Genomic DNA, 15,704 nt, shown 5'->3' on the forward strand with positions numbered 1-15,704 from the left:
CAAGTGAATTCTCATAATGAGATAAAATATTAGAAATATTTTTCCAATCTGCAATACCATTAGTAAGCAGTCGTGGCCTTACCTCTGAACAATTTACATGGTGCACAAAAAACAGTGCCGTTGCTGCAGGAGTATACTAGAAAATCATGCAAAGTTGATTCACCATTTAAAAGTTAACGGTAAAATACATTTTTGCACAAATATCTGGTTTTATCACCTTTTGATCTTCTCGAATTAGAAAAATCACCATTACAATTTTGATTAATGCCACATTGTAAGAGAATGTCGACTGTTGATTCATTGACACACCGTTCTGCAGGATCATATACTAACAAGATTATTTGTTTTTTTAATGTCTGACTCAACACTTAGTTTTTGTGAAACTCTAAATCTGGAACAATTTGCTTTTCTTCATTTTTAACTTTTGTTTTGTCTGTATTTACTTCTTTTACAACAGCTGCAGTGCCAGAAATATCATCCATACTACTTGAACTCGAAGTCGAACCAACAACATTTTTTGCAAAAAATTTATCTACTCTGCCAAGTGTTTTTAGAACATTGGCTTCTTGTTCTAACCTTTCCTTTGATAGTTTCCGAAATGCCGCCCCACTTAATTTTGCACGTTTGCTTTTTTCACTGTTATTCATGTTAAGGCACTTATAAAATTGTCAACCAACAGTCAAAACAAAAGGAAAAAAAATGTAAAAGGAAAGAAAGAAAGAAAGACTGTATCCAGTTCCAATCGTGCTATACCGCACATGAACACAAAGCTTTTTACTTTAAACGTGGCACACGAGCACAAAGGTTTTTCCTTTCATCTACATCTACATCTGCATTTACATTTATACTCCGCAAGCCACCCAGCGGTGTGTGGCGGAGGGCACTTTATGTGCCACTGTCATTACCTCCCTTTCCTGTTCCAATCGCGTATGGTTCGCGGGTAGAACGACTGTCTGAAAGCCTCCATGCGTGCTCTAATCTCTCTAATTTTACATTCGTGATCTCCTCGGGAGGTATAAGTAGGAGGAAGCAATATACTCGATACCTCATCCAGAAACGCACCCTCTCGAAGCCTGGCGAGCAAGCTACACCGCGATGCAGAGCGCCTCTCTTGCAGAGTCTGCCACTTGAGTTTGTTAAACATCTCCGTAACGCTATCACGGTTACCAAATAACCCTGTGACGAAACGCACCGCTCTTCTTTGGATCTTCTCTATCTCCTCCGTCAACCCGATCTGGTACGGATCCCACACTGATGAGCAATACTCAAGTATAGGTCGAACGAGTGTTTTGTAAGCCACCTCCTTGTTGATAGACTACATTTTCTAAGGACTCTCCCAATGAATCTCAACCTGGTACCCGCCTTACCAACAATTAATTTTATATGATCATTCCACTTCAAATCGTTCCGCACGCATACTCCCAGATATTTTACAGAAGTAACTGCTACCAGTGTTTGTTCCGCTATCATATAATCATACAATAAAGGATCCTTGTTTCTATGTATTCGCAATACATTACATTTGTCTATGTTAAGGGTTAGTTGCCACTCCCTGCACCAAGTGCCTATCCGCTGCAGATCGTCCTGCATTTCGCTACAATTTTCTAATGCTGCAACTTCTCTGTATACTACAGCATCATCCGCGAAAAGCCGCATGGAACTTCCGACACTATCTACTAGGTCATTTATATATATTGTGAAAAGCAATGGTCCCATAACACTCCCCTGTGGCACGCCAGAGGTTACTTTAACGCCTGTAGACGTCTCTCCATTGATAACAACATGCTGTGTTCTGTTTGCTGAAAACTCTTCAATCCAGCCACACAGCTGGTCTGATATTCCGTAGGCTCTTACTTTGTTTATCAGGCGACAGTGCAGAACTGTATCGAACGCCTTCCGGAAGTCAAGAAAAATAGCGTCTACCTGGGAGCCTGTATCTAATATTTTCTGGGTCTCATGAACAAATAAAGCGAGTTGGGTCTCACACGATCGCTGTTTCCGGAATCCATGTTGATCCCTACATAGTAGATTCTGGGTTTCCAAAAACGACATGATACTCGAGCAAAAAACATGTTCTAAAATTCTACAACAGATCGATAAACATGGAGCGATGAACTGACCAGCTCGGATTACTCTACGTAACTGTGCTATGAAAGAACGACAATGCAGAATAATTTGATTTCATTGTCACCTGTTTCTCTGTTGTCAGTGAACAGTAGAAGCACACCTGCCAGCTGGAATTCGGCTTCTGTTTCCCATGTCGCCAGAATTTTAGCTGGGTCGCAAATATGTTCTGAATATTCTTAACACTGTCTTTCTAATTTAAAAAGCAAATAATTTTTGCAATTTCTTCCAGTGAGGTGTGCTGTATCGACTCTTATCCTACTTATTCTTATAACATTTTAGTGGTTTCTGTGAGCAGGGAAGACTGACTACAAAGTTTAAGTAGTCTTGTTGGCAGTTGATGTGGTGTGTTGTCATTTGTGTGAACACTGCTGTTATGTCTACGTGCAAATGCGCCTTTTCTTCCAACATAAAATAAAAATAACATTCCCTCGAAGAAAAAAAGCTTATTTAAGAAGTTGAATATGAAATTTTCAGTGCCACGTACTATTCAGTTGCACAGAGTGGGAACTTTGATATTGTGCAGACTGCAGCACAGTAAATGAGACAAAGGAAAGATGGTTGTTGTTCTTTTTTGCCAAAAAAATAATTAAGTAAATAAATAAATAAAATTTTTAAACTGTTTTGAAGTGTATTTCACACATTATTAGACATTCTGCTTATGTTTTTTTCATATAAACGTGTTCAAAAATGTAAAACATTCTCAGTATCAACATGTTTTGTTAAACAGGTGTCATTAAGTCAAAGCTCATATGTTGAAGACCACAGAGCTTTCACATTAATTACAGTAATGGAGGGGTGACTTATACTTACCCGTAATTTCTACAAGAAATTTAAGTAGAGTCAGGTATTACGTACTGAGGCCCACACATGTTACAGTACTTAAGAAACTGCTGATTAGTTTATCACAGCTTCTCAGGGGTCCTGGTATTTTCACGGGGAAAATATGGTAAGGTTAAGTAGAAACTGACAAAAATCTAGGAATAACAAAATTTCAAGCATTGTATTATAGATTGCTGTCCTGACAGCTTACTTCAAAATGTTTGCAACAATCATGAAGAAACCCAGTGTTAAATTTCCATTCAGTCACCAAGTAAGCTATGTATATTTCCAAGATTGTATTGTCGAATTTCGTTCTTAAGGCTTATTGAAAGTAGCAAGTTATTTAACAATATTAAAAATTTTTGTCATTTGTAAGTGCTATTATTTTAAAATGTAAAAAGTTAAAATGAGTACAGAGCAAAAAATGCCACTCCCCTTAAGGCGCCACCCCTAAGCCCATACCTAGTGGGCCTACCGTATATGTAAATACGCTACTGGTTAGATGAGGGAAACTGCTTAAACATCACAGCCAGGATGGCTGGCTCACCAACCCTCGTCATCAATCTGTGAAGCAGATTCAATCCGTAGCTGGACAGCAGAATGTACATTAAATACTCAAAAACATGTCTGGGCGACAAAGAAATTGCTTACAGAACAGAGCTGTAAACAACCAGATGGATAGCTTCTAAGTTTTGATAATCATAAAAATCAATAAAAGACAAATATATTAGTCACTCATATTGAAATCTGTGTAGTTTGAAAATGTTAAAATGTGTAAACTACTGTAAATGCAGACAACACAATTGGTTGACACTGATGTAAATGTAAGCATTGTTTTTTATAAAATAGTCAAAAGTTCATTGACAAAAGCTTGGGTCTCTGTTTTTTCCTTTATTCCTTGAATAGTCCAAAACCTCACTTTCTGGACCCAGTCAGACAGTAGGTGTGCCAGGATTGATCTGCTACTTTTTGTCCTCGCTAACAATAAAACCTCCTGTGTTATAAAAATGATCAGTTAACCTCATCAAATGAAAGTTGTGTAAACTTTTATCCTGCTGCCAATATTATTGATAACGAGCAAAAAAGTTTTGCAAATTTTATGTTCTCTAAACATTATTTTACACTAGATTTGTTAGTGTTTAAGTCATTAACTGTATGATTATGACAGTAGTTGTAGAATCCCAGTTCCAAATGTATGACATACAGAACATACAAATAGTACACAGAAACAGATAGAGTGCTTGGAAAAACTGCTGCATAGCGTAGTGCAGTAGGTCTGCTTTGTGAATTACTGGTCTGTTATTTGGAAGTCAGCCACAAGAACATTAGCACATGCCACTTTTTTCTTGAAATATTTTGATTATACATTGCCTGACAAAAAAAAAAAAAAAGTGAAGCATCCAGAAGTTGTCGTTGGGTGTCAGTGTAATTTCATACAAGTACCGTACACATCACCAGTATGTATGTAAAAGACAGGTACAATGGCAACCAGAGTGTTTTACAGTTGTTAGTGTTTTGTGTTGTTATCAGACCTGCTAGGATATGTAAAGGATGTGAAAAGCATCATTTGTGGAGTAATCACTGTGAAGGACAAGGAGATTATGTGTGAGACTGCAGTGTCAGCATGTGACAGATTTTGAAAGAGGCCCAATTGTGGGTCTTCATTTGAGCGGCTGGTCGAATCATGTCGCATTCTGATTTGTGGGGCATTCTAGTGTGAAAGTGGTCCTATTTTTGACTGCATGGAAATGCGAGAGCAGGCATACTCATCATCAAGGTTCTGACTGCCACAACAGAGGACCACCCTATTGTGCACCACACACATTGCAGCCCCCTTCACATATATGCCTGCCATCAAAGAGTAAGTATTGGACACACTGCCACATTCTCTGTCACCTCACACCATTCTGTGTCACACCACACTGTTTGTTGGAGACAAGCAGCAGCCAGACTAGGGAATTACTATCCCATGCATAAATTGTCATTAACATACACCACCAACAGCTGCATTTGGAATGGTGCTATGATCAGGAAACAGGACCTGCTGATGAGTGGCATTGTTTTCAGCAATAAATTGTGGTTGTGCACTACCCCAGATGACCATCATCGGCAAGTACGACAATGATCTGGGGAGATATCCCGTTCTTCCAACATTTTGGAGAGAGACAGCGATGTTACTCCTGGCATTAGGTTTTGTAAAACCATTGGGTATGAGTTCATGATTTCATGTCATGGTTGGGAATTGTTGAGGGAAATCAGGCAGCACAATGGTACCTCACAAACATCCTGTGTTCTGATATGTTACATCTCATGCAACAGTATCACGGTGCCATTTTTCAACAAGACGTGCTCATTCACTCATAGTATGTGTATGTATGTATGTACTGTCTGTGTGATGTTGAGGCATTCCCACAGCCAGCAAGATCCCTAGACCTGCTCCCCAACACATCGTGTGAGTGAGACCAGCTCAGATGTCAGCTCTGCCCCAGTGCCAGTATCCAGAGTATAAAGGACCAGTTACAATTATTGTGGACCAGCTTGCCTCAGAACAGGAGACCACGGCATTATGATACCCTTCCCAACCAAACCTGTGCACGCATCCAGGCCAGAAAAGGTGCAACAACATACTGATAAGTGGGTTTATACTGCCAAATTCTTTGTAAAGTTGGCTCGATTTTGTAATCACTGAAATAACTTTACATATCCTCTCAACCAATAAAGTTTCATTTTATTTAATCACCCCTCCTAAATGTTTCACTTTTTAGTTTAGGCAATGTATTTAACATGTATATATTGTCAGCAAGCCATGCAAAAATTTATTGCTTAACATACTTAGCTTTATATACTGTAACGGACTGTAAGAAAGCAGAGTATTGCCACGGTAGGATTGAATAAAAAGTTCTTGGGTTTCCATCTGCATCAAGTGATTTAAATAACATGAGCTTTTGGCCGAGCACTCCTTGGCCATGGTCAAATGATATAACTGCAGTGGGCGGCTAGGATGTCCCTTATATAAAGTAAGTGCCGGTTGTGATGTCAGTGGTGCTCACGGCATCTCCTTTTATGGGCATATGTTGGCTCAGTGTTCATTGTGCCTGCTTCAGCCGCGCATTTGCTGGGTCCCATGCTGCGCTGAGCTGCAGGCCACACCCTAAATAGAGACTGTGGCCCGCAGCCACAGCGTGGAATCCAGCAATCACGCAGTTGAAGCAAGCACACTGAACACCATGTCAACGTATATATGGAGATGCTGTAAGCACCAGTGATGTCACAGTCAGGAGCTGATGTATATAAGAGGCATATCAGCAGCCCTCTGGCAGTCATATCACTTGACCATGGACAAGAAGTGCTTGGCCGAAAGCTCATGTAATTTTAACGACCTGATGCAGCTAGAAACCAGAGAACCTTTGATGTAACGTAATAGGTAGGGTAATAGTGCTAATGCCTCATTTTGTTATATTAAGGTCTCTCAAGACAAATATGTAAAAGAGATGTCAGTCATAGCAGTTTCTGTTATAATTGTTTGGGATCAAACACTACGTTCATGATTTGGCAAGTGTATACCACGTAATGGTAGCAGCCAGTGATCTCTACCTAAACTGGATATCAAATCCAGCTTTAGCTTTCTAAGTGTGCTAGCTAAAGATCCTCTCACTTTGTATCTTACCCAACTAAATGTCATTAGACTGCAAAAGAAAATAATTTTCAGTTGTACACTCATGTTAGCCTGTTACGTTGTATGTTCCAGATTTCTGAAGAAGATAACTATTTCAAGACTTGCAGAAAATGGTGATAATTCTGTTGTATAATTTCAAAGATCTTGTGAGATCCAGATATTGGTTCTGCATTACTTCATTTATACCTGTTGCAATACTGAGCAACAAAATGAGATGCAGCAGAAACCAATAAATTAGGTAATATATTTGCCAAATTTCAAAATAGGTATTATTTATAAAATTGAGAGAATGCAGATACTTCCCAAATAAAGCTGATTTCATTTGCTCAGGTATGTTACTACTGATAAATATTACATATGGACAAACAAGTACTGGGTAGTTGTAATTAAAGTGAAGCTACTCAAAGTGACAGCAAAACTTGATAGATATTGTAATGTGTTAATGTAGAACTGATGTACACGAGGAAAAAGTTAGTTCCGGTTTTGGCCACCTGGTACAAATCTGGCACTAAACAACCTCATCAAAATCTCCAGTGCTCGTATTGAACAAACTGTATAAGTGGTGGTTAATAATCAAATAAACATTATCTTTCTCACATGTGTAACCTTTTCTGCTCACACTCTGCTCCTAATCTCTTATATATGGTAATGTTTCTGTGTGTATTTCTTGCATTCACAGCACCAGATTTTCACGTGGTGGCCAAAACTGGGAATTTTTTTTCCTCCATTGTAAATCGGTTCCACATTAATGCATTAGAATATCTGCCAAGTTTCACTGTCATACAATAATTACAGCCCACACTGGATCCCTGCGAGTAGCTCCACTTTAATTATAACCAACTGGTAATTATTAAGCATAAACTGATGTTAAAATGTCCAACACCACCTACACCTCAATGCACAATTTTACATACTTGCTTCTTGAAAGGACGCGTTGTGTACTTGTGTTAAGTTGGGACTCACTTTTATAGACGTATGAAGACCTCCATTAAAGAAGGTTGTATATTGCAATTTCATAATTTTCCAGAAAGTAAAAATAATGGTTGTTTTCCTTTGATACTATTTATTTATACATTTTATTATGTATGGTCAAGTGATGCAGTATGTGTTACAGAACAGCAACATGTATTTAGCATATTTTGCAATATTTAGAAAGTTATCTTAATTTTTTTTGTAGCTTTCTATGTAAGAGCAATGCATATTCTGTAAAAGTACATAATGAAATAATGTTGTATATCAAAAAAGAATTGATTTTCTGTTACATTGACAAAAAAATAATGGAAAGTATTAACAAAATATATTATCTGACATACAAAAAATAGAGTATTTATTTAATTAATACCCAAGTTGAAAATAAAACTAGTTCTGCAAAGGACAAGAAACAATAACAAAGAAAAAAGTGAACAGAGGAAAAAATAGTTGTACTGTTCACTAAGAAGGTAAGTTCACATAAAATTCCCTGTATTGTACATCAAGATAATCACACATATTCAAGTGTCTCATTTTGTCTGCCGCTAGAGGATGAAGAAGCAGCTCTTTATGCAATAAAGGGAACATAACAGGTACAGGGATGTTAACTTTAAGCTGAATTTCTCTTCCGTCTTTAGACAAGACCTGATGACATTATGATTAACAAGCAAGTAACTATTTGTTTTCAAGTTTGGATCAAATGCCATATTTCCTTCAAGAACATTGATAGCAACAGTCATTCTGTCTCATTTCCATTGTAATGAAAGGTGGACTTCAACAAGTGTTAGATATTACATACTTCCATTCATATGTAGCCTCAACATCTCTACTTTTTTTTTCCAATTAATGCAAAAGTATGGTCCCAAGACAGAAACCTATGCCTCGAAAGAATAAACTTATGTTCAATTGTTGTAAAAAAAAACTCTGTCAAAACCAGGTAGTTGAACAAAAGTATTATTGTCGAGTTGTTGTTTTGCCCAAATCAGTGGCCAGACCAAGCAACTTATTCCAGTGAACAATTTTTACATTAACATTATATACAATGTTCATGTATGTATCACCTTTAATGTAGCTTCTTCTTTAGGAAATTTTTACCAGTTGCAGAAACCTAAGATTTTCCATTCCCCCTACTTTTCTAGGCATTCTGCTACCAATTTGATGGACCTATTTTCCTTTCTATGCTTTTAATGATACAGTATCCTTTGGAGTGAGAAGTACATCATCCACTTCCATCACATTTATTAATATCTATCATTCTTGCCGGATAGTCAACTTTACAACTACAAATAGCTAATCTTGTATTGAAAACCCGGCTTTGTCAAAAATCTGATATACAACCTTCTTTGAGGGAGGTCTTCAATACTGCATATGTGACGATGTATTTCCTTCCACAGAGCATTAAATATAAAGTTTTCAGGGAAATTATGTGTACTTATGGGTGCTGCAGGTCATCTATTTTGAAAACACACGTACAAGATGGAAGATAATGAATTTCAGGAATAGTGTTACAATGCTTGTCAGTTTCCTGCAGGAGATCGCCAGTTATCAAGTCTATAAATTTCCTGTTGCCATTTGCAGGAACAAATCCATGGGACAGATTGTAAAGTTCATAGATTATTTAAAGGAAGCAATTATTCTGCTTATATAGACATTTCATAATGAAGTATTGCAATCTCTTGCTGATCTAATAATTACCTGGTTCAATCAGTGCTATAGCCCATGATACAAGGGTTATAAGCACTCATAAATCAATTGAAATGTTTTTCCTTTCTACAACATGGCACATGACAGGAATCTGCTGGTCCTTCGCAGTTCTGTATTCAGATAGTAGGTTACAAGCGGTTGACATAAGTGTTGCCTTCCCCCATCATCCGTGACAGCCAGGAATTGAAACAAGTTGAATATCAGAAAGATTTATGTGTATATGCTACATTGATTGTTTCTCAACAAAATCTCCATGGCTGTTGAGACAGAACAGTGTACTTTGTTTCCTGTTCCCCTGTACAAGAATATCTGGTGCCTGCCTGTGGTGTCATGTTGTCAGTTTCCTAGGCTTCTTATCTGAAATTAAATGTTATCCTCTTAGCCAGTTCTTTATCTTAAAAAAAAAAAAAAAAAAAAAAAAAAAAAAAAAAAAAAAAAAAAAAACCAACACTTTATCCAATTCACCTCTTCCGCCTTCTTCTTTCAGTATAGTCTTTACTTTGTCAAGTCACATATGTGAGAGATGCAAGTGCAGTGTGCAGAAACGGTAAAAAAATGTATTGGGGAAAGATCAACATCATGCTAAATAGCTGAAATTTAGTGCTGAGGATATAAAATTAGGAGAAAAGGAGAAATTAAGAAACCATAGCATGGTAGGCGGTGAAACATTATCTACAAATTCAAAATACAGATTCTGCCAAGTTATGCTGGGAAAAATGTGTCACTTTGATGGGTGAAGGTTTAGAGAAAAACTAACACCATAACCAGTTCACAAGCACAACTTGATTATTTCGATGTGATAACTGAAATTTATGTGAGTATCCTGCATACAGGTTGGGTTTGGAATGCCAAGCAACAGGGTTTCCTACATGCCGAGCCATGTACAAAACATGGGGCAGTGGTTACCTTGCTCTTCCCTACCAATGGAATACACTGGGCACTTCGTCAGTTTCAGTGTGTACAAGGACTAAGTATGTTATGGTCTAAAAATTTCATGTCACTGTTATGATGAAGAAATTCATTACATGCATGAGGCAAGGTACTGCTTCAATTAATCAAATAAAGTTGTATTAGACATTATCTTCACATTTGTATGATAGTAAAATAAATTTAAAAATATACCTGAGTAGAGGCATCTTGTGGTCTTAAACAAGTCCTGTGTACAACAGTAGTTGATCATAAACATTAGAGAAGTAAGACTACAATATTATGTGCCACAGACTGCTTATGAATGTATTCTCATGCTTCTTTCTTTGCCATGTTGGATATCAGTAGAAAAGTGGTACGTGAAGTATTAAAAGTATGAAGTGATTATTATTGTTGAATGATGTTTGCTTTGGTGCATGATGGAATATAAATTACATTGTCCCATTAGCCCTGTTGTTGGCAGAAAGAATCAGTTGGCACATTACTTCTAACAAAAAGTTTGTTTCACTCAGTTCTCACAGGCATTGTTTAATGGGTGTATTGGTTTCAGCTGGCTAGTTATTATCAAAAACCCATAAATACTTCTGATACAGCCTTCAGCCAAAAAGTCATTATGGAATTTGTACAATCAGAGCCAGTTTGAGATCATTTTACCACACACATTTTTGCTACTAATTTGTATCACACTGAATACAAATCTTGCACTTGGGTGGCCCTTTCAGCTTGGCACCCCAAGTGGCTGTTACTAATTGTGACACATGCTGAATAGAAATCTTAGTTGTGGTGCCTCTGGCGCCCCTCTCAGTTGGTGCCCAAACCAGCGGCTTATATTGCTTCTGTCTTAAACTGGCCCTGTTTATACTGAGTAAACTGGTAGAGGCATTAATTTATGTGAGCATTGACTAAATAAACTTTATAAAAATTACATTAACATTAGACTGCCCGTATGCAAGGAAAACAGTTGTCTACAACTGAACTGATGGACAGTTTCTCGGTCACTGAAGCTCAGATCAACATGGATACTACCACCATTCATTTCAATAGTCATTTACCGAAGTGAAGTGTCAGTATACCCCTTACTTAGAGCTTTACTGATGGGTATTGAAGTTACATCTACATTTCTGGCCATTTAAGTTTCTCAAACATGAAGGTGGCATGCAACGAATGTCAGATAGGGATTCCTGGAAAATCAAATTATGGGCATTTCAGGAGTATCATTGTCTACATTCTGTATTTAAGGAAAGATTATGCAGCAAGTTTCTCATTCATAAACTGCATACGAATTTTAACTGTTGCTATTTTAATGATGGGAAATTTCTACCAGCATCTGTCAGAATCCAATGGCAGCCGTATCATGGCCTATCGAAATTGCTATCATCATTGTGCAATGGTGCTGCTCGCACTGATCTGGATACCACAAAATGTTCTTTCTGCAGTAATTTGATTTAATGATCAAGTGACTTTAGATTTAGCAATTGATATAGTAGTGCAGTTACGGAATTGATGGGTTAGGAGGGCTATACTCGTGCCATACAGGACAGACATATTGTTCACTGTGCAGAATTGTAAAACCATGCCATGTACCTTGAATCAAGAAATTGGGTTGTCAGTGCGGTATCATGTATCGATACCATCCAACTGGCATATCTAGTTGACAACGGAATAACAAGTTTCCGTCCAACTCCAATAGCAGTAGTGCGGAACCCTGCAGACCCAGTGGTGCACATCAACTGAGCCACACACCTTCTGCTGCTCTGTACTTCGACCACACCTTCTGCAGCTCTGTACTTCAAGTGCCCTGTGCCAGCACAATACAGAACAGCCAGCGGCAGCCTCTCAGCCGACACTTGCTTGGAGCCATTTTGCTGCAGGACGCCACATAATCGCGGCTTCAGCATTATTGTTGTTGCTATTGTACGAGCTGAACTCTTATTTCTTGTTGCATTATTTGCTATGAGTCTTCATACTTTTGAAGAAATACAAGTTAGTAAATCTTCTGTGTGTTGTGTTAACTTGTTCGCTAATCGTTTCTGCTCCTGTCCAGCTTTCTTGCGAGAACAGTTGGTTCACCACTCTCCTAGTTGACCTCTCCTTACCATTGTGTACAACGTCGTACAGAACATTAGCTACCAGATAAGCATCCATACAGATGGTGTAACAATGTCTAGAACGATAATAACTATCAGCACAGATTACATTGTTGTGGCTTCCCTCGATGTAGCAGCAGAAAGAGGCTCTCCAATTAGTGTGCCTAACAAGAACACTAGAAAGGTGGCACCACATCATATTTTTGGACGAGTCCTGGTTCCGCACACAGCATCATGATGGATTTGTCAGTGTGTATAGAGTTTGCAAGGGGAACAAATGTTGCCAGATTGCATTAGTCATTGTGATATGGACCCAGCTGCTTATGTGACGGTATGGTGTGCTCTTGGGTACACACCATGATCACTTCTTATTCACATAGCCGCTAATTTGAACTGTAGTTGTTACATTTCTCACGTGTTAAGGATGGTGGCTGCACCCAATCTTCAAGGTCTCGATGACATTATCTTTCAACTAGATAATACGAAACCAGTTGTTGTCATGCTGTCCTGACCTACTTCGATACAGAGGATTTTTCAGTATCGTCCTAGCCAACATGTTCTTCATATCTCACTCCCATTTAAAACATCTGGTCATAGGATGCCGAGAAACTGGCATGCACATCTTGCCAGCTACTTACAGTTGATGATATGGCATGAGAAAATATGGAATGACAAACCCCTATCCATCATCCAAGCTTAGTCTGACTGACTTTGTGCCTAGTTGGTTCTACATCTACGTACATACTCTACAAGCCATTGTACAGTGCACTACTTGCTGTTTCTTTTCCTATTACAATCACAAATAGAACAAGGGAAAAATGACTTATTGCGAGTCCACAAGAACTCTAATTTCTCATATCTTATCTTCTTGACCTTTATACAAAATATATGTTGGCAGCCATAGAACTGTTCTGCAGTCAGCTTCAAATGCCGGTTTTCTACATTTTCTGAATAGTTGTTGATGAAAAGAAAGTCATCTTCCCTCCAGGGATTCCCGTTCAAGTTCACGAAGCACCTCCGTAATACTAACATGTCGATCAAACTTAACAGTAATGAAATTAACCGCTTGCCTCTGAATTGCTTTCATGTCTTCCTTTACCCAGACCTCTCAAGCAGTACTCAAGAACATGTCACATTAGTTTTCTATACATAGTCTCCCTTACAGATGAGCTATAATCCCAATAAATCAAAGTTGTCCATTTGCCTTTCCTGCTACCAACCTTTCATGCTTGTTCCATTTCATATCACTGTGCAACATTGCACCCATATATTTAATCGACTTGACTGTGTCAGACAGACTACTAATGCTTTATTCAAACATTATGGGATTGTTTTTCCTACTCATCCGCATTAAGTTACATTTTTCTACATTTAGAGCAAGCTGCCAGTCATCCCAACAACTAGAAATTTTGTCCGAATAATTTTGTGTCGTCCTACAGTCACTCAACGTGGACATCTTCCCATACATCACAGTGCCATCAGTAAAGCCTGGATTTTATGTAGTTACATATTCTATTCCTTTGTGTGTAGTTATAAGAAAAACTAAAATATTGATAAATTACACTGTAAAAAAACCTTATTCAAAGTTTTAAATTACATATTTTGAGGTATAATACATATTTCACACTATACTACGTAAATTTCATTTTTTAATTTTACTTTTTGTTACATAGCAGAAAAGGGGGGAAAATTTCTGTGTGTGTCATACTCTCCTGAACCCCATTACACTCAAATATAAATTATGCGAGTTTGATGTGGACAACAATGATCATTTTAAACCCTTTTCTTTTTTGTTCTCAAATGCTTCACAATGTATAACTGTCAATTGCATTTAAGTTAACCATGGCAACAGTTTGTCATCAAAGCTGAAAACATGGATTTCTACGGCCAGTTCTTCAACCACAAACAGTAAAATAGCCATTTGCCAAACTTGTGATAAACATGTAGGATGTACTGTGAAATCTCAAATTGAATGTTTATGAAGCAATCAACATATTAGGAATAAACAACAGATTTCTTCAAAGAAACAGTTGTTCTTACACAGCTGCAGTAAATGTGTTTTGCATTGGCTGCGGGGAACATACCCTGGGACAGACTTCAGAACCTGAACTTAAATATTTCTTACAGGAATACTGCAGCCTCAAAATTCCTGAAGAGTCCATCCAGGTGAATTACGTGGATTCTTGCTGTGTTGATATTTTACAGAAAATTAGGGCTGACATTGGCAAATCACTTGCATGGATTTCTGATCACGAGACAATGGATGCTGCAGGCTGTTTCATCGCTAATCTAACTGTGGCAAGTTGGACTCTAAGACTGCATCTGAACTCTATTTAATGTATTGTAAACTTTTGGAGGCAACAAACAGTTCAACATTTGGTAGATTCATCGATGATGGACTTTGGGAACTATGGCCAGATGGCATAAAAGAAGAGAGGGTCCTAGTGATGCACACAAATGCAGCTCCATACATGTTGATAGCAAAGACATCACTTAATGTATTTTATACAAACTTAGTGCATGTTACATGTTTGGCTCACACATTGCAATGAGTGGCTGGGACAGATCAATTCAAAGAAGTAAATACAATGATATCAGCAGTGAAGAAGATTTTTTTGAAATGTCCTTACTGTGTACAGTGCTATAAGCAACAGTAGCAGCTACCTGATTTACCTCAGCCTCTGAAGCCTGTGATAACAAGGTGGGCAACATAGAGTGAAGCTGCAATTTTCTTCAGTAAGCACTTTGAAGCTGTGAAGTCAGTGAAGGAGGGCTTTTCTTTTGATTGTGCAGTGACTGTGAGTGAATCCTTGTCAGGATTCAACAGTTCTAAAGTACTCAATTCAGTTTCATACAGTGCTAGTCACTTCAGCTGGCTTCCCGACATTATCAAAAAACTGGAGATCTCAAGTATCTCGGCTGTGGGAATAATGAAAAATGCAGATCGGGAGATCAGTATTGTACAAGATGAAGTAGGTGCTGTAGTTTCCAGCACACTGGGATCTGTGCTGAATAAGAATCCTGGTACTCAAATCTTGTTATTTTGTCTTGCTTATTTAATGATGAAATTGTAGAACCCACTGAGAATATTATCCCTAGCACAACACCTCTGTATAAATTTGCACCAATGACTTCTTGCAAAGTTGAGTGATGTTTGTTTATTTATAGAAAGAACATTTGGAAAAGCATGTATATTATAATTAACTCTGCATTGCATTCCAATGTGACTTAAGTGCTGGAATAGGAGACGCTGGTACTTCAGTATTTTGTAACAAATATGAACTTATTAAGAATTAAATATCTAATGTCATAGGTAGGCTAGTCAAATATCTTTTCTAGCAAAAAAAATAAAACAAAAAAATAAAATTTTGAATTTTGCATGTAATTGCTTCGTT

General features: G+C 37.8%; 1 protein-coding gene across 2 annotated transcripts in view; it reads left to right on the top strand.

Moving 5' to 3' along the window:
• Positions 1 to 15,704, top strand: part of LOC124711162 (mediator of RNA polymerase II transcription subunit 29) — a 54,410-nt gene that overhangs the window by 24,906 nt on the left and 13,800 nt on the right. The window contains exon 5 of one of the 2 annotated variants that reach the window (XR_007005435.1): positions 6,695 to 6,860. Coding sequence is in view for 1 of the 2 variants with exons in the window: in XM_047241084.1 (XP_047097040.1) it covers positions 6,695 to 6,702 (8 nt within the window). In the remaining variant the exon portion in view is untranslated. Of the gene's footprint in view, positions 1 to 6,694; positions 7,901 to 15,704 lie in introns of those variants that run through there. The other variant, XM_047241084.1, reaches the window with a different exon arrangement.

The sequence above is a fragment of the Schistocerca piceifrons genome, chromosome 1 (genome assembly GCF_021461385.2).
Source record: "Schistocerca piceifrons isolate TAMUIC-IGC-003096 chromosome 1, iqSchPice1.1, whole genome shotgun sequence".
NCBI lineage: Eukaryota > Metazoa > Arthropoda > Insecta > Orthoptera > Acrididae > Schistocerca > Schistocerca piceifrons.